Source organism: Leptinotarsa decemlineata, unplaced genomic scaffold (assembly GCF_025532065.1).
Source record: "Leptinotarsa decemlineata unplaced genomic scaffold, Ldec_3_MD MMD2_tig00078422_RagTag_RagTag, whole genome shotgun sequence".
NCBI classification, from domain to species: Eukaryota; Metazoa; Arthropoda; class Insecta; order Coleoptera; family Chrysomelidae; genus Leptinotarsa; species Leptinotarsa decemlineata.
The window spans coordinates 23,587,438-23,609,333 of record NW_027412747.1 but is presented as its reverse complement, the minus strand read 5'-3'; the positions used below and the strand labels follow the sequence as shown (position 1 = coordinate 23,609,333).

Sequence of the window (21,896 nt, the reverse complement as noted above, 5' to 3'; positions counted from 1 at the left end):
ATGGTATAACGATATTGGGACAATATTTACTGTAGAGTTGATGATTGATGCCGTTGAAACTTGGGAACAGGTTACACCGCCAGTCGAATTGAAATTTCTTGACGATTAATTGTATGGTTAGTGGTATATTCTCTGATAGTTTTGTAGACGCTGCGACATCACACTCTTGCTTTATTTTCCACTTTATTTATAGTTTAATCTTTTAGTAATATTGGATTTTCTTGAGTCTCATGCTTATACACGTTCCAAATCATTTTTTTGGTTATGTTGAAATGAGACCTTTTCGACCTTCGCCTAGAGAGCAGTCACTTTGCTATCAGGTTTGCTAACCTTCTTTGGAGTATTGTTCTCATGTATGGAGCTCCGCCCCTAAGCATAGCCTGAAGCCGCTGGATTCCACCCAGAGATTGGAGAGTTGTCTCTCTTTCATATATACTTTCATGGAAGGTGTTCAAGTGACTTGGCACATTTGATTCCACCAAGAGCGGTACATATCAGAAACACGCGATAACTGTGGCTGCCCATCGTTTTGAGGTTCATCTCAGTATACCTCGAACTTCACCGTTTAAGAACTCTTTCAGTTGGAGAACCGCGTTTATGTGGAACGTTTTTCCAAATGAATTCAATCTCCAGCGATTAGAATCCATCGTAAATCGCTACTTTCACACAGGCATCGCTTTTAGAGTGCCTTAAGAATTTTCATGTAGTGCTTGTGTTTTGTCCTCGAGAAGAAAAAAATCTGTAGGCTCATCAGCTGTATTCCTGCTAGTCATGTTTCAGGGGGTAGAGGGGCGGTCTAAGCAATGAAGCGTCATCGCCGAGAACGCGACCCAAACGCGGGCAGACGCGTGAGGGCAGACGTCGTTGACGGTTGTGTCAGTTTTGCGAATTTCTTTATAGGTAGCATAATTTGATTCTCGAAGTTATTCATTACACAGTGCAGTTGGCAAGTAAAAATATAAATTACTAGATGTTGCCGCTCTTATATTAACGTACAGCCGAAGCTACTGAACCTAGAATCTTGAAATATGCAGGTAGGTTCTTTGTATAGCGTAAATAAGCATCAAAAAAAGGAATCGGGAATTTCCACCCCCAAGAGGGAAAAATAGGGGTTCAAATATTGTATTATCAGTTTTGAAGTTGGAAACCTGAAGTTTTGGGTCGATAAAAAATATAACTATTTGTTTAAAATGGTCTGTCACGAAACTTAATGTGACGAACCAAATTCTAGGCGGGTGAAACCGCGAGCAACAACTAGTTGTTCATAAGCGCTGAATCTCGGGTTGGTATTGTAACGAAACTGAAGCCGGCCCTGATCGATATCTTAGCCAGCCAACACATGACTCGCCGCGAACCGCCGCGACAAGTATAGATGAGTACCAAAACCACGAGAGAAATCTAGAGCGATTGTTACCGATATAAAAGGCCAGCTCCTCGGTCAGAGAGGGTAAACAAAGAATTCGAACAGTGAAGATAAACTAAGCGTTAGTTGCTAAGTGTTGAATATAAATTAGTTTTGATAGTGAAATATTGTTAAAAATAAATTTGTTCAAGACAGTTAATTCTTCAATTCGTTACAGTATATACTTTAGAACACTTCTGGGAGTTATTCATAGCACAAACAAATTTTTATTTCAGAAATCAAGTAACAATCTGTCACTTTGAATAAGACTGTGGACACACCGGTGTAAAATTCTTATGATAACCTTGAAATTAATACACTGCATTATAAAATTGAAAGGAGATCCGGTATTGACTACAGATGTATTCTGCTGGCTATGATACAAGTTATCAAGTCTGATGAATTTTTAACAGTTATTTCTCGTGTGTGTTTTAAGATACGTTATACCGTTAAATTAGATTTTTGATGGCTTTTTTAGATGCTCGTCGGTACTCAATTAATTAAAAGTAATCTTGATATTGAGCAAGCTGCCGTAGGCTTAACCTCTAGGCTCGCAACTGGTAAATTAATTGATGGTATGTTTGAAGCTGGTCATTCGTTAGATGGTTACCTAACAAGTTTGTCGACACGCTCCGATCTTGTAGAACAAATACGAAAGAAATGCATATAATTCTTTTTCGACGTTCGTTATAAAATTTCCTGAATTCTGTGAGAGAACGAAGGAATTAAATATGAAAAAGAGTTGCGTGTGTGGAAGACCGGTTGAAAGATGTAAAAAAACCCAGAAATTTCTTGAAGTTTTGGACGTACAATAAAAAAACTAAATGTAGTTTCCTGTAATCTGACAAAAGGCGTTTTAATAGCGTCCCTTGAAGAGGGAACATATAATTATCTTGCGATTGAAGAGAACGGGTATGACCTAGTAGACAAAGTTGTTATTTCGGAAAAAATTTGGCTGCCATAAAACATTTACGAGGGTAGTTGAAAAAGTAATGATATCGAAAAGTTATAGAAAGCTGTTAATCAACACATTCTTGAATATTCGGAGTACTTCAACTTCTTGAGAGTTTCGCTTGACATTTTCAAAACCTTAGTTAGACCATGTCTGACATCGGGATTTACGGGGGTGGTCTGAAAAGTTTCTGTCCTAACAAAGATACAAGACATTTTTTTTCAGATTTTTTTCAATTTCTCAACATAGTCTCTCTTTAACTCTACACACTTCTCTCAGCGATCCTCCCATCTCTGTAACTCATCCAAATAATACTCGGCGTTTTTCACCGCAAAATAATTGTTCACAAAGGTGATTGCCTCTTCATTTGTTGAAAATGTATGTTCTTCGAGCGCAATTTTCAGATGAGGAAACAAAAGAAGTCGCTAGGGGCTAGATCTGGTGAGTAAGGCAGATTTATTGTGCCCAAACTCGGATTCATTGCGCCTAAACTGCGCCAACTCAGATCATGAAATACTACCACCTTTTGGATTATCGTACCATGCAGTAATCTACGCAACTGTTCAGCTCAACATTCACTCAAATTAAAAAAGGAAAAATTCGCAACGAGGCAGAGACAATATTTTTTGGCGAATCGTATTTTCGAAACATGGAATAACTTACCCAACGATGTTATGAATTCCGACTCGGTGAACAGTTTCAAAAACAAAATAGACATTTGCTTATTTGCCTTTTCGGCTCTATGCATATATTAATTATTTTTCTTTTCTTTTTGCATGCATTGTATTGACTTGTTGATATCCTTCGTTTTTAGGCTTACATTGGACTTTGTCCTCAGCCTTTATTTATATGTAATAATAATAGAGCGTTGGAAATGTTCATTCGAACACGTTTTTGGTCTAACGTGAGCAAGCGCGGCACCCAACGCGCGGATAGCTTTCTCACGTCTAAATGTTGATTTAATATGTGTTCATAACCTCTGCTATCTCCCTTACTTTAATTCGGCGGTCGTGTAGCACCATTTGGTGAACTTTGCCGATGTTTTCGTCGGTAGTTGCAGTTTTTGGACGTCCCGAACGTTAATCATGTCCCAAGCTCTTAAGGCCACGTTTAAATTCACTTGCCCAAAATTCCACAGTGATAAATGATGGTGCAAAGTCTCCATACACAGAATCCAACTCATCTTTGATTTGCGTAGGCGTATTTCCTTTCAAAAACAGATATTTAATATTGATTTTTTTACGTTTTCCCAGTTCGATTCCGTACCATACCGATCAATACCGAACTGAAAGCGTTCAGTGACGCCGTTGACGTTTTTATGTTGGACCCCAACGGACATATTATGAAACGGTGGCTGTCCAGACAATCCAACCTAGGAACGGTCAGCTTAGACTATAAACTTTCTGACCAGCCCGTATTCGGAGAATGGAAAATCAGGGTCATCGCTCAGAGTCAAGTCGAAGAATCAACGTTTTTGGTCGAGGAATACTATCAGACCAGGTTCGAGGTGAGTAGTAGGTAGTGAGGTATTTTGGACCATCCCCCCCACCTTCCGAAGTAGATTCCAGGTAGCTTCGTCCTACCCCCACTTAGTGCAACCCACCTGTTTATTCGATGTTAATTTTAGGTCAACGTAACTATGCCGGCTTTTTTCCTGAACACGGAACCGTACATTTACGGTACCGTAATGGCGAATTACACCAGTGGGGGGCCTGTTCACGGGAACCTCACTCTCAAAGCGACCGTCCGCCCTATACGACCCATAGATCCCAATAAGTACATAAAGAAAACCAGGCGGAGACCCGACGATCAGAATCAGTTTTATGATCCGAACAGGCCTTACGATGTGAACAATCCTTATGACGCTAACGTACCATACGACAGGCCTTACGACGGTGTAAACAGACCGTATGACGACTATGACAGAATTGGGAGCTACAATAGACCAATCGTGGAGAAATATTTCACTTTTAATGAAGAGTTGCCGTTCTGGATGAAGATGCCTGAAAATTATTATGACCCCATTCCTCATATGAGGATGGTAAGTTGACAGTTCAGTAATTGCTTGCATACGTGACTTCATTCTTTATTTTCAGTTCAAAGGAGTTTACCAGTTCAGGTATCCCATTCAAGAGCTCTTGCACTACGTACCAACTTTGGAGGGGATGGAAGTTGTCATAACAGCTACGGTTGGTGATAGGTTCTTGGATGAAGTCATCGAGGGATATTCCACTGCGCGAATTTTCAATTCGTCTATCAATCTGAGATTTTTAGGGGACTCACCTCAAGTTTTCAAACCCGGCATGCCTGTTACTACATATGTAAGTGAAACGTGCTTAATTGTTTTGGTGTAATTTTGGTTGTCGTTTCTCTTGAACAGCCGTTTTTCGAACAGATCATAGTTCAATGTATAACTAACACACAGACAAACTAGAAGTAGGTACGTTTGTAGATATTTCGTTAGATATCCGCAACTGGAACAAGTTACCAGCTCATTTTCACAAAACCCATCATTTCGTAGATCATAGCTTCTTACCAGGACGGATCGCCCTTATCCAGGCAGATCTTGCAAAGCGGCGTGCTGGAAGTCACAGCGACTGTGGATATGAGAGGTGGCGGTAGAAGAGATATACCTTCGCGAATACTTTACCAAATGGAAGACAACCAGGGCGTATGGGAGTACAAGGTGGATGTGAAAAGGGATTTGGGAATAACCGGGCCGAAAGCTTATGAAGAGCTCAGTCAGTTGAGTAAGTCGATATTAAAATAGTCGACTGCTTTGAAATTCAGTCTTTCAGTTTACGAGCTTACTCGTTTAGTAACTTAACTGTTTGTTTGAAGGAGGTTGACAATGTTTCGTGGTGTATTTCATCAGTTCGGACTTCCATTGTCTGATATAATATAAATTGATTTGAAATCCCTGAAAAAAAAAATAAACAAAAAACTGAAATTACAAAGAACAAGCAACAAATCAATTTATATTATATAAGACAATGGAAGTCCTAACTGATGAAATACAAACTTTACTGTTTTTCAGGTTCTTTGAGGATCCACGCTACTTTCAGAGATGCCTATAGCGGCCAGCTCACGAATGCAGAGTTGCTAATGTTGGCTCACTATAGTTTCAACGATCAACACATTAAAGTTATCACCAGCACAATAACCCCCAAGGTGAGTTTTTAATTGCATTGATGATTTCCTATTGCTAATGTAATGATCGTGATTTATGGATTTCAACTTTTTCAATCTGAAAAATTTGTTTTCGGGTTGAGTGTACTTTACAAAAAACGTTATTGTTGAAAGCATTTTTTTTGCGCTGAAAACATTCATTGAAAACTATGGATTGGGTTACCTTTCAGGTTGGAGAATACATGATATTTCATATTAGAAGCAACTACTACGTCGAGAAGTTCAATTATCTGATCATATCGAAAGGAATCGTTCTGTTAACCGGCGACCAAGATATGGGTGACTACGTTAGTACCATGGCCATTGCTCTGAGCGCAGAAATGGCTCCCGTGGCCACGATAGTCATTTGGAACGTGGGGCGTTACGGAGACTTGCAGGTCGACAGTTTGACGTTCCCAGTGAACGGAATCAGCAGAAATAAGGTATGTTTGAAGGTGATTGATAATGTTTCTTGATGAATTTCATTAGTTCGGACTTCCATTGTCTAATTTCAATAGTTTTTACACTATGAAATTGTATCTCGGTTATTTCTTGGTATAAAAATATCGTTCTTGCTGAAAAATGTTCAGGATAATGTCGGAAATTCGATGCGATTATTAGTTCCGTTTCGCGAATGATGAAAACCTCCGGGATAATTTCTGGCAAACCCGACCGTTATCCATAGTATACGTGATAGAGTAGCGATGACGTATACGACCTTGTTAGAGGAATTTCTTCCTGACCAAACGCTTTCATCTCCCACGTTGAAAACGGACTGTTTTATTCTCGAGCCGCCTGGTCAAAATGATCGGGAAAGCTGAGACAAAAACGAGTAGGTCGTGATTATGGTAACGGGATTTTTTCGGGGCACAATGGCGCTATCTTCGTTCTCTTAAGAATTGTGTTCCTTATTGGGTTGCAAAACAGAATACTTGGAGTCGAGATAGATGAGGACTTGAGACCTGTGGTAGGTATTTTTCAAGAAATTTCACAATCACTGATTTTGAAGGGTTCAACGGAAACAACAGTCCGCTTCCAACACCGAACGAGAAAGTACTTCTGAAGAAGCTAGCAAGCTATGCGTGCTGGCGAAGCGTCAGCACGCATAGCGTATATTACTACAGCCCTCAAACCCCACAAACGGTACGAGTATAGTAAGACTGCGCCCACGAAAGCCCAACGAAATATAAATATTGGTTCACTAATTTTGGAAAGAGTTAACAGCTTGAGAATTAGCGATCTGTACATCTTCATGTGACATTCTTTAAATTTTCAGTTCAAAGTCTTCATCAACAACAAGAAGGCCCGCACGGGCCACAAGGTCGAGGTGGCGATTTACGGAGAACCCGGTTCTTACGTCGGTCTTTCAGGCATCGACCGCTCCTTCTACACCATGCAGGCCGGCAACGAACTCACCTACGCGAAAGTCATCTCGAAAATGTCGACTTTCGACGAGCAGACGAACAGCACCCTGCAGCACACCTGGTTCTCGCACGAAGGCAACCCCGACGAGCTAATTTACTTCCCTTCGAGCACGTACGGCATCGACGCCAACAGGACCTTCGAGTACGCGGGCTTGGTGGTGTTCAGCGACTTTGAGTTGCCGAGGAGGCCTAGTTTCTGTAACGCTTCGATGGGGTACGGCGAGTGCCTCAACGGGCAGTGTTACCGCTTGGCGAAGAAGTGCGATTTTTACAGGGACTGCGAAGACGGGACGGATGAAGCTGGCTGTAAGTATTACGACAACTCACTGGCAGTTTTTTGTACAGTCTTGTTCTTTTGTGAAGAATTCCCATCTTTCTGCGTTAACTTCTCGGAAGTAGTTGGTCGCTGTGTGCGATGTGATGCATAATAATTTGTTCGTTGCCAGTGGCATACGCAACAGTCACGGCATGATATTACATTCAAAACCTTTTTTAACTTTGATCAATGATACACCTGCATCTAAATTTCATTCGTTAAAAATTCTTTGTACACTTTAATAGGGATATGCAGGCCATAGTTCATAGAATGAAACTGAACGTGAAATAGATCACTGAACCTCAGAATTATGTTCGAAACATTGATTTGAATATAAGAACATAGGGTTTCACGGAGTCACGATTAAGGAGAACGAAATCCAAGCTCGTAGGCGGTGGTACAATGGAACCTGAAGTACTGAAAGTTTCGTCTGTTACTGCAGCAGACATCATCAGTGGTGTGTGCGTTGGCTGCGAGTACGAATGGTATATCTTGCAGTCTTAACTACGACTAACTAGCGGGAATGGTGGGGCGGGTGATGGCGTGGGCTCTGTGCAAATGCTAACTCCTGATTGGGCCGCACTTTTACTGGGTCATTTTGATTAGTCCGCACTGTTACTAGGTGGTTCTGATTTGTCGACGTTGTTGACAGATATTTTAATGGTGGAATATCCATCGGAGTTGTATTCTAGCCCATTTTTGGCCTTCTTGAATTCAGGATACCACGTTCTATCGACCCGTATACCTTCTTCTTTTCTCTTGAAATTTCTGGGATGCTTATGAGTCTCAATAGCCTCCCTATGAAGTTTGTTTCTTCTAGTTTCGCTGGTAGAAATAAACCATTTAATAATTCAAAGCATTACTTTGCAAGACTTCATAGGGAGGCCATTGAGATCTATAAGCATTCTATCAATTTCAACAGAAAAGAAGAAGGTATACGGGTCAACAAAACGTGATAACTAGTAGTCAAGAGGCGCAGAAATAGCCTTGGATACAACTCCGCGAAGTCCCACTATTAGCACACCTGTCAGCAACGTGCACCAATCAGAACAACTTAGTGACAGTACGGACCAATCAGGAGTGAGCATTTGCACGGATACCCTGCTATCGCCCCTCCTCCATCCCTACCATTGCCCTTGGCACCATCTGAAATTATGAATACGAGTGAATACGTAGCTCGCCAGCCAGTCGCTGAGATTTTTCACGAATTTTATTGCCTCTGAAGATAGGTAGCTATGTTTAATGATTTTTTTAATAATTGAACACATGATTTCTGAATTATGTTGCTGTTAAGGACAATTACCTTAGTTGGTGTCTGAAAATGAAGAGATCAGTTAACATTTCGGCAAATGGAGCAGTTCAATACATTAATTACCTTATTTTACTAAATTTATATTCATTACATCAATGTCAACGCCACCAAGGAATTGAAATACAGGCTAATTTTTTTTACTATGCCAGTTCTATGTATTTAACTTTCAACTTGACCTTGACCAACTTAGGAATGTGAAGGATGATCGTTACAGTAGATTTTCATATAATGCTGTAGTTTTTGACACATGCCGTAACGAATTCTAGGCCATTACGACAACGGAACGCAACTACAGCTGTTCAGGAAGTTTAGATTCAACAGAATACAGCGGCAGTACGAGAACGTATGGGTCTGGAAGGACGTCAACATCGGCCCCCACGGCAGATACATCTTCAACATTCCTGTACCTCCCAGGCCTGCTCACTGGATGATCTCGGCTTTTTCGATGAGCCCTTCTCTAGGTTTCGGAATGCTCACTAAAGCTATTGAGGTAACAAAGCACATCCAATCGTTGGTGGACGTTTCTTGATTTCGCTTTTTTCAGTACGTCGGTGTGCTTCCGTTCTTTATCAACGTTGAAATGCCCAGCGTGTGCATGCAGGGAGAACAAGTGGGAGTGCGAGTCACAGTCTTCAACTACATGACGGATAATATGGAAGCGACGGTTGTTTTGAACGGATCGCCTGATTACAAGTTTGTTCACGTTGAGGAGAATGGTATTGTGAGGGCTTACAATCCCCGTACCTCTTTCGGAGAACATCAGTTCTTCATATTCATATTGGTGAGTGTTTCAATTGCTCCAAAATTGGTAGTGCTTGTGTTATCAGCCGGGGTCCGGGTGGAGGTCTAAGTGGTCATGACCCCTCCAAAATCTTTCACGTTAAATCAACAAAAATTTCAATAATTGACAATTTATGCTGAATTCAATAAATCATTGTCTCGATTGAGAAATTGATGCACAAGAACTGGGCATCCGGTCCCAAACGGTTTTTGATGGTTTGAAACGTATTGGAAAGGTCAAACAGCTCAAAAGGTGGGTGCTCTACAATTTGAATGATCGACAGAAATTGTCACGTTTCAAGGTCTATTCTTCTTTGCTTTAACGCAACCAAAACGATACTTTTTAAAAGCTTTTATTCAACTTGACTTGTATGTATGTTAACAAATCTTGCAAGTTTGATTTGACCCACTTCCCAGTATCCGATTGACCTGAAATTTTGCATGCTGGACCGGAACCAATGACAATGCATGTTTATCATAAACGTGACTGATGCTGCTGCCAGGATCGGCTCCGTGCGAGAGTTATCCTCAGCGGTAAATAGCAGGGACACGAAATTTTGTATACGCATTCGTTTATGGTAGGCCCACCATGAAATAGATGCCACATCCAGGGTTGGCTTCAATGAAAAAATATAATTTCTAGAAAAAAAAAAAAATTAAATCTGATATAAACAAGACTGGGGGGTTGCCTAAAGAGTTGGAAATATTTGTGGGGGCCGAGGTGATGTTGCGATACAATGTTGATGTGTCTAAGGGTCTAGTGAATGGTGTCATCGGTCATATAATAGAAATTATATGGCCCTGTTTCCGGAGAGCACAAATGTATGACCCGGACATTCCATCAGTCCGTATCGACTTCGGCAAAGATGGGATCCACGTTATTCAACCGAAATCAGTGCAATTTCCAGCTGAATTCAGCCATGGTACCAATCAAGTTAGAGGGACATACATCCCGATTTTGTACAAAACGTTATATTATATGTTATGTTCTGTAATATATCTGTAATATTTTCAAAAATAATGCATTGTTATGTGGTGAATTTACAGGCCCAAGACGCAGCAGTCGTCTATATTCCAATTGTCCCAACGAGGTTAGGAGACATTGAGGTTACCATCCATGCGTCTACACTCATCGGAAAGGACCAGATAACGAAGAAACTGCACGTTGAAGTAAGTATTGTCGAACTCACCGCGATTTTTTCTTGAACTCCATTTTTTCAGTCCGACGGTCTACCTCAATACAGGCATCAGTCCATGCTGCTCGATCTGAGCAACAGAGCGTACGCCTTCCAGTACATGCACGTGAACGTTACAGAGACCCCGATAATCCCATACGAGTACGACCGGTACTACGTTTACGGTTCCAACAAAGCTAGAATTTCGATCGTGGGAGATGTGGTTGGGGCGGTGTTTCCCACCATGCCGATCAATGCCACTTCTTTGCTGAAGCTGCCGATGGTAAGTGCATTCAAGGTGAAGTGAGTTTCGAAAATTTATTATAACTGACTTGCAGGACTGTGGGGAGCAAAATATATTTTCCTTCGCCGTCAACATGTACACGATTCTCTACATGAGGTATACGCAAATGAGGAACAAGACACTTCAGCGGGAAGCTTTCTATCACTTGAACATCGGCTACCAACGACAACTGTCTTTTATGCAGCCCGACGGATCTTTCAGCACCTTCCGAAGCGATTGGTAAGGTTCCGTCACTTTAGAAATGAAATGAAATTAAATGCTTTATTCAAAATGGGGGGTAGATCCTAATATACAACAATGATAATAATGTTAGCATTATTGTACATATAAATACAATAATAAAAAAATCTACTAACTGTTAATAAGTACTTCCTACAATGATTTATTAAAAAAAAAAAAAAAAAAAAAATTGTATCACCTCAATGGTCTCTTGAATGATTTAATAAATTATTCTTTAACGGAATAAGACTGGTAGAAGACTTAACATTTTCAGGTAGACGGTTATACTTAATAAATCCTTTAAAAATTAATGTCTCAGTGTTGAACGTTTTAGCTTGATTATTTACATGCAAACTATTTCTTATTCTAGTATTATACTGGTGGATTTGCTTATTAAGAATTACAAATTTGTCAAAATATGAAGGTAGAAGGTTATGCCTACTTTCTGTAGATAACCATTCTAAAGTATTTAACATTGAAGATATCGGGGTACTCCTGTCACATCCGAAAATAATCCTAATTGCGCGGTTCTGTAGAGTTCTCATTTTATATAAATCAGTTGTGTATAGAACAGTAGAACAATATTTGAAATGTGGTTGTATAATGGTCTTATATACTGTTATTCGTGATTGCATAGTCAAGTGTTGGGAAGCTATTGTAAAAAAAATAGAATTTCTTCAATTTCTGTATGTAATTAAAATGGTTATTCATTAACGAATGAATTGAACTCATTTGATTGTTCCGTGTTAGGAATCACACGTTAAAAGTTAAGACCTCGTTAATCCTTAGCTCGCACAAGTTTAGACTTCTGAGGGTTGTCGTTCGTAGGGGTGCGACAGCTGGTAACGGAAAAACAGATTTTAAACTGTTTTTTTTTTTTAACTCTAAACTGGCTGAAAAAATCGTTGTGAAAAACTATCCGATGTCATACTTGAAGAATATTGCTTCTTTACACCTACGGATATCTGAAATAAAAGAAATGATTGATGATAAGTGAAATCGAAAATAAAAATTCGGTGGGGTGGGATGCCATTTTTTTTAAAAATTCTGACAACTCTTCTTGACAGGGCTTGGAGTGCTTTGGTGGAGGCAATAAATTTCTCATTCTCCAAAGGTATGTTCCCATCGTGTCTGAAAATTGCCACAATCATTTCTCTACATAAAGGAGGCGATCTTGACAACCCAGCTAATTTTAGGCTAATTGCTTTTCTACCGATCTTGCCTAGTTATAAAAAAAATGGTAAAAAAAACGAGTAATATCCTTCCTCAATAAAAACAATATAATAAATTAATTCCAGTTTGGCTTTCAGTCTTCAAAAGGTACACAAGACGCCATAATTTCACTTTTGGAAAACCTGTACACCAATCTTAATGAAAGAGAATCTGCGGCGGCCATGTTTTGTGACCTAAGCAAGGCCTTCGATTGTGTTGACCACATGCTACTTCTTCGTAAGCTAGAAGTTTACGGATTTAGAGGATCAGCGTTACTTTGGTTTGAGACGAACCTTTCTCATCGACGGCAGAATGTTCTATTAGATGGAATTTCATCAGAGGAACGTTTCATTGGCAGTGGGGTCCCACAAGGTTCCGTTTTGGGACCGGTGTTGTTTCTCATTTATGTCAACGACTTAGTCCATGTTGACATAAGTGGTAAATTCACATGTTTCGCTGACGACACCACTATCTTTTGGCATAGCAATACCGCCTCAAATTTACTTGATCAAATCATCATCGACATAAGAAGGGTAAAAGAGAGGTGTGATTCCAATGTTTTATCATTCAACATCGACAAAGCAAATGTGGGCACGTTTAGATGTAACATGGGGAAAGTACACTTGGAAAATGTTAAAGTTGAAAATTTGGAGAAGAACAAATTTTTAGGGCTCTTCATTCATGAAAATCTAAAGTTTGATTCCCATGTCGACTACTTATGTAAAAGACTAGCAGCAGGATGTCAGGCAGTGAGTCGTTGCAAGAAAGTTAGAATAGTAGTATCTATCAGTTTATTTCGTAGTAGTATCAAAATCAGTTTATTTTGCACGAATTGTGTCCTATTTACTTTATGGAATTTATTTCAGGGGAAATTGTACAAATTTCGTTTCAATATGGTATTCTCTCTACAAACAAGATACATAAGATATTTATGCAAGGCTAGCTACAGAAATTCATGCCGCCCATTATTTGTGAAGCAAAAAATTCTGACCTTTGTATGTCTTTTTATTTTGGAAACAGTGTGTCTTATCCACAAAAATTATAGTGTGGATGAATTCTAACAAGGCTCTATTGAGTAATTGGCATGTAGCTTTGTGTACACAAGTTATTGAAATCAACATGAAATAGCTATCAATGTTCCCTCCTTCAGCATTATATATTTACATATACTCAATATTCATATATTCATGTACTTATATTTGTATCTGTTCAGCTGGGCTTAATATTGTTCTGTCCATATACTCTGCTCTTGTCTCTAAGCATTATTTTATAGTTTATATTTGTTAATTATCCCATATACACGTTTTACTTTACTAGACTTTGCCAATAAGATGTTCAGATCTTGAGTAATAAAGCATATTTTGATTTGATTGCTTGTCCAACATAAATCCTAAATATTGGAATTCAGTAATAAGCTCAATTTTGTCATTTTCTATTTTTATTTGAATTTGATTCAAATTAAACGGTGTAATAAGTATCATAGCCTTTGTTTTGTTGATATTTAGCTTTAGCCTATTTGTTTTTGAATATGTAGCAATATTCAAAACTCATGTTTTCAATAGCTTTATCTATATCTTCATCACTAACCGATACTTAGGCATCATCAGCAAAATAACGTTCATATCACATTCATTACATTTGCTGATATCATTAATGTACATTAGGAATAGCAATGGCCCTAGAATACTTCCCTGCGGAACCCCACGGTCTACACTCATTGTTTTTGAAACAAACTCATTAATTTTCGTTACCTGCTTCCTTTCTCTCCCACCCTTTTAATCCTGGAATGTATTTCAGGAATCAATCGACGTCCTCCGTTTGGTTGACTGCCTACTGCGCCAGGGTGTTCCAGGAGGCCAGTTTTTACGAGTGGGAAAACTACATCTACATCGATCCTGTCGTCATCGCCAAGGCGGTCGAGTGGGTGTTGAAGCACCAGAACGAATACGGGGCTTTCTGGGAGGAGAGTTGGCTGCCGGACAGGAAGTACAACTCTAGTCTCAACATTGAAAACGATCCGATCAGGCACAGAAATATCACGTTGACTGCTCACGTTCTTATCATGCTGGATTCCGTGAAAGACCTGACAAGTAAGGAATTTTTCTTCTATACATTGTACGTGGGAGAAAATAACTGAATGGGACAAATTTTGTTGGCTAACCTGACAAGGAAATATTTCAATTTCTCTTCTCAAGGTCATTAATAAGGGTGGTTTTTTTTTACAGTACACAATCGTTTCGATATGTTGACGTTTATACTTCAATAACAATGTACAGTTGGAGGAGATGGTGATATATATGAAAATGAAATTTATATTCATGCAAAATGAAAGAAATGAAACAGAGTTGAAAAGGGAGAAACGGATTTGACTTTAAATGAGTCTTCATCAACTAATATTTGTTGATGAAGACTCAAAACCACAAAAAACACCTCTGCAGAATATTGAATCAGCTTTTCAAAGCTATTTACTCTTATGGAAGGAAGGTTACTGATTCTGTTCATTAAATTATCTCTGATGTATTCAGATTTTCCGAACCGGTTCTCTAAAGTTTCATTCACAAGGTCTACATTATCGGCAGTTAACATCATTCCTGCAACTGCTGTCTTTGCTTCCCCTTTTAGAAATTTCTGCAGCTTCAGCATGATCTCTTCATTTCTGTAGTCACAAAACTGGCGGAGATTCTTGAAAGACTTGTGGAACAGGGACCAATCTTGGGGGCTGCCAGCAAACTATGGAAAATCCTTTTCTTATATTTTTGGCATGTGAAATTTATTTGGATTCATCACTTCATGTGATGGTGAATTTTGAGCTGCTGAAGCTGGGAGAGAAAACTTTCTGAGAACGTTTGCGACAGTTCCACAAAGCTGTTGTATATCTTGTGATGTGATATTGCTTGGTTTCTCTTCAAGAAATTGTCCTTCGACCTTGGGCATGTTGTCAGTGGATTTCTCAGTTTTTTCATAAATACGTGACAGATTTTCTTTTCTATCATAATTAAATTGTTCAGATGTGTAATCTATCCATTGAGATACTGTGTTTTTTCGTTCTTGTTCTTCAACTAATTCTCTCCTGATATTTTTGCTCCTTGCTTCTGAACGTAACTGCTGCCTTCTTCTCGCCTAAACGTAGTTCTTCTTTGAGTTGAATAAGGTGTAAATTATCTGCTATTTCCTTCTTCTTCAACTCTCTATGGTTCTTTTCTTCCAGTTTTTGTTCCAGTTCTAGCTCTCTGGATTTTCTTTCTGGCTCTCATCTTTGTCTTTCTATTTCTAGAGCTATTCTTTTCCTTTCTAAATCTAAACTATTTTTTTGAGATAGTACGGTGTCCTTTGAGGTTCTTAAGTGAACAGACTGCTTCGAGTGAACCTCGTGAATCAAGGAAGTTGACTCGCCAAACGTATCTTCAATGAGTTTTTCCGGTAGTTTATCTAGATTGAATTCTGGTTTCTCACGACTTCCAAATCCATTTGGCCATACATAGTCCAATGACGACAGACTTTCATTTAGACCTGCACCTTCTCACTTGGACGTACGTTTCTCCATATCGTGATCACGTCACCAAATGTTGTTTTCTTGATAATTATCAAACTCGAAAATGCTCAGTACCATTAGTCGGGATGGATTTTTCTTGACAAATTATCAGTAACTATCCAAACATTCTGTTTTATTATCTACAGGATCATATTATCAACAAATCATAGAGAAACCAATAAAAAGATGAACAAATTAATATAACAGATATTAATACACTGTTTTGGCAACAGTAACATAAAAATAATCTTGTTCTTGAATAAAACATTCGTTCTTCAACATTCTGAAGACATTTCTGATAATCCCTTTGTATAAGGGTGGACCCAGAAGCAGGGTGAAGCAGAATTTATGTTTTTGCAATGATAATAACATCCTTACTTCTCGTCAGTTTGGATTCCAAGCAAATAAGGGTACTAGTGATGCTATGTTCTCTCTGTTAGAAACGATATACTCCGAATATAACGCTAAAGAAGCAGTCGCTGCTATTTTCTGTGATCTATCGAAAGATTTCGACTGTGTCAACCATGAGATCCTTCTTAATAAGTTGCAACAGTATGGCTTCAGAGGCAACACTCTCCACTGGTTTCATTCGTACTTATCAGGTCGCAAACAGGTAGTTAAAACAACCGAGCGTTCCTCTGCTCAAACTATCAAATGTGGTGTACCACAAGGATCGATCCTTGGCCCAATTTTGTTTCTTATCTACATAAATGACTTGGCTTTTATAGATATAACGGCCACAATTACTCTCTTTGCTGATGACACCACTTTATTATGGCACAACAAGGACATTCCTACCCTTCAAGATGCCATCTCAGCTGACATCAACAAAATCAAAGAATGGTGCGACTGCAATAAGTTATCATTCAATATCAATAAAACTAGCATACTTACTTTCCACTGCAACTTACCTGAGATCTGCCTTGGTGACAAAATCTTAGACAGGGTACATAATTATAAATTTCTAGGGTTGAACATTGATGATAAACTGAAATTTAAAAATCATACAATAAACTTAAGCAAGAAGCTTGCCTCAGGTTGCTATGCACTAAGAGCGATTTCTAGAGAACTAGGCTACTCCCATTCAAGAACAGCTTATTTCGCTCTAATAGATCCCCATATTAAATATGGAATTGCCTTCTGGGGAGTTTGTTCTAGAGATTTATTTCAAATGATTTTTGTGATCCAAAAAATGGCTGTCCAGTATATGTGCAAAGCAGCTCCCAGGGATCCATGCAAGCCTCTTTTCATAGCTCACGGTATTTTAACAGTAGCTGCCCTGTTTATCTTGGAATCAATTTGCTTGATAAAAAAAAAATTCTTGTGCATCTCCCCCTTTCTCATATAATACTCATAGCCACAATAGTAACATAGATCTGCCTATTCCTGCGAGCTCCCTTGTTAGGGATTCAATTGTATTCAACGGGATCAAACTGTTTAACCACTTACCAGCCCGAATTAAAGAAATTATAGTGCTCAACAAATTCAAAAAAGCAGTTAAAATGCTACTTGTTGATAGGGCCTATTATTCAGTTCAGGAGTATCTTGACGATTCACTTGAATCTTAACTTTTATTTCTGTCTTGTTATTTCCAGCTGAATATCTCAGTGTATTTCACATTTTTAGCTTATGTTTATTGTATTTTGTTAAATTGTGTATGTTTTTTTTTGTAGATTTTTGTATCTTACATATTATTTATGACTTTGTCTACAAGATATAGTTCTTCAGACAATAAAGTATATTTGATTGATTGATTGATTGATCACCTATTCCAGGCGGGCTCAGCTCCAAAGTGGCCATCGCGGCGAAGCGCGCCATCCACTGGCTCGAGCGCAACATGGAACTCCTGAAGGAAAAGGGGAGCCCCTTCGAAGTGGCCATCGTCGCGTACGCCCTGATGAAGGCCAAAGCGCCGAACGCGGAAACGGCCTTCCTCGAACTATCCCGAAGACAACGATTCGAAGGCGGTCTGCTCTACTGGGGCAGGGACAGCATTCCGCAACCTCCGTATAAAATAGAAAATCAAAAGCCGTTCCTACTGCCCAGACTGCCCTACGAGTACGATTCGGAGAACATCGAAGCTACAGCCTACGCACTACTAGTGTACGTCGCCAGGCAGGAGATCTACGTCGACAACATCGTCCGCTGGCTCAATACACAGCGTCTCACGGATGGAGGATGGGCCTCCACCTCAGACACCGCCAACGCCATGAAGGCGCTCATAGAGTACACTTCAGCGCAGCGTATCCGAGACATATCCAGTCTTTCTGTGACTGTGGAGGCCACGGCGCTACCAGGCAAGACGCAGGTATGATAATAATAGTAATGAAGATGCTTTATTGCCTAAAGAGATATTCTTATTGACAAAACTTTGGTTAACGTTGCTATCAAATACAGAAGCATGAATATAGTCAAATACAGAAGCGTGAAAGCACAAAGTATTTGCTATGATTCTATTTTTCTAAGCAGAGAATGATTTAAAGTTTGCCGGTCATACAAATTTTTCTTTACCATTTTTATATCACGTTTTGTCTTTACCCTCAAAAAAGGCCCCAGTTTCGACAACTACTTCCTGATTTATTTCTAGCGTATCTCGTGAGGTCATAACAAAAAAAAGTCGCTAGGGGCCAGATCTAGAGAATGCGATGGATGCGGAAGCAATTCCAAGCCTAATTCATGCACAAAATGGTTGAGGCTTTCGTGGTCGAGGTTTTCAGTATCACTATTTATTATTCGGGTTTGGAGGACGTGGATTTTTCGAATTTCTTCCTGATGTTTCGCTGGAGCTAGTGGCTAACTTCTTCAGAGGTTGAGTTTATATCTAATGACTTTGTATTACATATGCGTAAAGGGTATTTATGTTGATTCAGGTAGTTTGGTATGCTAATACCTATACTTGCATTAGGTAAATTGTCAATAACATTGGTTGACCCTTGAAAAGGGTCTTCAAACCTTCATTGGGGTCTTCAAAGGGTCTACATTGATTTATATTCATTGTCTTGATGAAACACCACTTTCTTTTTCTTCAAACGCTCCAATAACGCTATAAAATAGTCGCAGTAGTTAGAATTCCTCAAAAGAATCACCTTTTTTTGGAATATGAATCTGGTTCAAGGAAAAACCATTGATGTGAAACAGCAATTTAGATACAAAACGAGCACTTTTCCCAAACGCCATAACTGAAATACTGTTACGGTTTTCCCGTGGGTTCGACAATAATTGACCACACAGTACAATAAAAATCAACTTTATTTCACTACTACACTGTCAATCGAACACTTTAACCGATTTTCAGACTAATACTCGAATGTCTATCTCTTTATTGGCTCACTTCGTACCGCACTTTCAACTAGACTAGTCTCCTCTGCCTGTCGGAAGTGCTTATATACCCCAATGGAAGTCTTTAGAGGCCGATAGGAATGTTTTCGAAGCGACGCTACACCTAGAAGGATCGAGAAGCGCAAGTAGAGTTGAGCGAGACCTTGGCCAATTTACAGTCGATCGTTAAAGACCAGTGGCGTCCGGCGTTATTTTTTTAGGGTATAATTTACAACAATACCCCTCTTGACCCCTGTTTTATCAACCAAGTTGGCGTTTCCAGGGGTGAAGTAAACTAATGGCTGAATCTGAAAATAATTAATCTAATTGAGCTCAGCTACATACCAGGTTCCTATGCTCAATTTGTTTGCTTAGTATACACTGATATTTTCTCGACAAACGATATTTTGCCAGAAACTCCCTGTGCTAATGAAGAACTATATAATTTAGGTGATGTACGTCAATGACAGGAACAGGGCGCATCTGCAGTATGTTGACATTCCGAACGCGTGGGGCACAGTCAAGGTGCAAGGAAAAGGAACGGGGTACGCCATCCTCCAGATGTCGGTGCAGTACAACGTGGACGTCGAGCGGTTCCAGACGAAGCCGCCAGTTCCCGCTTTCGACCTGTGGACGAAGCAGTACTTTTACGGAAGGAATCAGTCTCACATCACTTATGTCAGCTGTCAGAAGTAAGTGGTTTGATTCTACAACTATTTAAATCAATATTTATGACGATAATGAACCTTTTTCCAAATAGATGTCCTAATATATAAAAAGAAAAGTGAATATTATTGTGAATATGCTAACATATAACGAGGTAAATGCTAGAGAGAAAAAAAGGAGCAAGTGGTAAAACGTTGTTCAGAAAATGATACCAAATAATCATCTATTGCATCTATTATCAACTATAACTAATAAAGACAGACTATTTGAAGAAGAAAAAATGAACAACATCAGATTTAATAAAAAATAATGTGTTTGCACCAAAAAACTCATTTCTTACCTACTTTTGAAATACCGGGAGGTTTGAAACTTTTACCAAAACTTCAGAATAATACTTGAAGATGATCACTTGGTGATCGAAACACGTGTCGAGGTGTTGAAATAATGGTTTGGTGTGGGGATAAAAACTCCAGTAATATTCAAATATCTATCGCTTTATTAGATCACTTCATATCGCTCTTTTAACTAGACTTGCCCCATCTGCCTGTTGGTAGTGTTTGTATATCGCAATGGAAGTCTCTGGAAGCCGATAGGAAAGTCTCTCTAAGTGATATGACATCTAGAACGATCGAGAAACGCAAGGCGAGTTGAGCGCTACCTTGGCCGAGTCACAGTCGATTGACGAAATCCAGCGGTTGCCGGAGTTATTTTGTTTCGGGGGATAATTTAGAATAATATTAACTAAAATAGTAATGAGACATTTGAGTACATATGAAATAACTTGATTGAAGAGAAGATCAAGGAAATTTTTCCGAGACTGAACACTTTTGTTAATTTTCTCTTAGAGACCTGTGGCATGACTATTTTTAATTGTAAAAAATTACATTTAACTTTCTGACAACTACAATTCATGTATGTATGTATATATTCATGTATTGTATAATTTTTGTTTAGGTGGACCCACTTGAACGAATCTGAAAGATCGGGCATGGCAATTCTTGACGTTACTATACCCACCGGTTATATTATACAGCAACAAGACTTGGACGCATACATATTATCGAGAAGAGTGAGAAACTTGCAGAGAGCCAAGTTTTTAGAAAGAAAAGTACTCTTTTATTTTGATTATGTAAGTATTTCTGATACTTGAAGAGCGTTGAGTTTTTTTTTTATTCACTTATAAGTAGACAGTTTTGTTTAAATTCTCCTCTTTAAATTTTTTAATTGCATTGTTTTTAATGCTGTTTTTTCTAGCAAAGTGTTTGCGTCTAATTCGGGACGGAGTATCCTTGGACATGAGATAGATGTCCATAAGATATCCCTAAGTGGACTTGTAATGGATATTATTTGTGGTTATCTTATGAACATCCATTAGATATCCAAAACATTTACAATATCATAGATGTCCGGGTTGGTACACCTGGACATTCATAAGATATTGATTGGAAATAAATTGGGACATCCCATGGTCATCCATGGAATGTTCCTGTTTTGTCCGGGAATACTTCAGTTCAACACAATCTCCTTGTTTTTCAGTTGGATAGTGAGCAAACCTGCATCAATTTCACTGTGGAACGGTGGTATCCTGTAGCCAATATGTCCCGTTATTTGCCCATTAGAGTTTATGATTATTATGCACCAGGTGAGTGAAAACTAACCATTAATACAATATTCGTCTATTTTTAACACGTGTAAGTATCTTCTGTATAATTCAGTGTTCATATAGAAGTATTTCTATATGAACACTTTCTTCTTTCTTCTTTCGTGTAATTCAATGTTTATATGAAAGTAGCTGTTTCAGGAGGACTTTCTTTCAGTTTGTGTCTGAAAATTACTTCTTTGCATGATCTACACATCCATGTATAGAGATACTTATTTTCAAATTGAATACTTCCTTCCTTTCTTTGGAAGATTCCCTCATCCTTTTTTTTTTATCAAGATGTATTATTCTTATAATTTACTTTTAATTCACTATATTGCATCAAGTACTACATAGCACTGTAATACTTATATCTGAATTGGGCTTGCCCATGTATATATAAATAAATAAGAACATATATGTATCCCATTTATTTTTCAGTTACTAACTTCGTCAACGAGATTTTTTCTTTGCACA

General features: G+C 38.8%; 1 protein-coding gene across 1 annotated transcript in view; it reads left to right on the top strand.

Moving 5' to 3' along the window:
- Positions 1-21,896, top strand: part of Mcr (Macroglobulin complement-related) — a 48,370-nt gene that overhangs the window by 24,055 nt on the left and 2,419 nt on the right. The window contains exons 5-21 of the mRNA XM_074186438.1: positions 3,608-3,861; positions 3,982-4,395; positions 4,451-4,675; positions 4,876-5,104; positions 5,392-5,525; positions 5,714-5,965; positions 6,799-7,252; positions 8,841-9,064; positions 9,119-9,355; positions 10,402-10,524; positions 10,576-10,812; positions 10,868-11,052; positions 14,062-14,354; positions 17,572-18,104; positions 19,565-19,806; positions 20,735-20,909; positions 21,317-21,422. Of these exons, the coding sequence (XP_074042539.1) occupies positions 3,608-3,861; positions 3,982-4,395; positions 4,451-4,675; positions 4,876-5,104; positions 5,392-5,525; positions 5,714-5,965; positions 6,799-7,252; positions 8,841-9,064; positions 9,119-9,355; positions 10,402-10,524; positions 10,576-10,812; positions 10,868-11,052; positions 14,062-14,354; positions 17,572-18,104; positions 19,565-19,806; positions 20,735-20,909; positions 21,317-21,422 (4,317 nt within the window). The remainder of the gene's footprint in view (positions 1-3,607; positions 3,862-3,981; positions 4,396-4,450; positions 4,676-4,875; positions 5,105-5,391; positions 5,526-5,713; positions 5,966-6,798; positions 7,253-8,840; positions 9,065-9,118; positions 9,356-10,401; positions 10,525-10,575; positions 10,813-10,867; positions 11,053-14,061; positions 14,355-17,571; positions 18,105-19,564; positions 19,807-20,734; positions 20,910-21,316; positions 21,423-21,896) is intronic.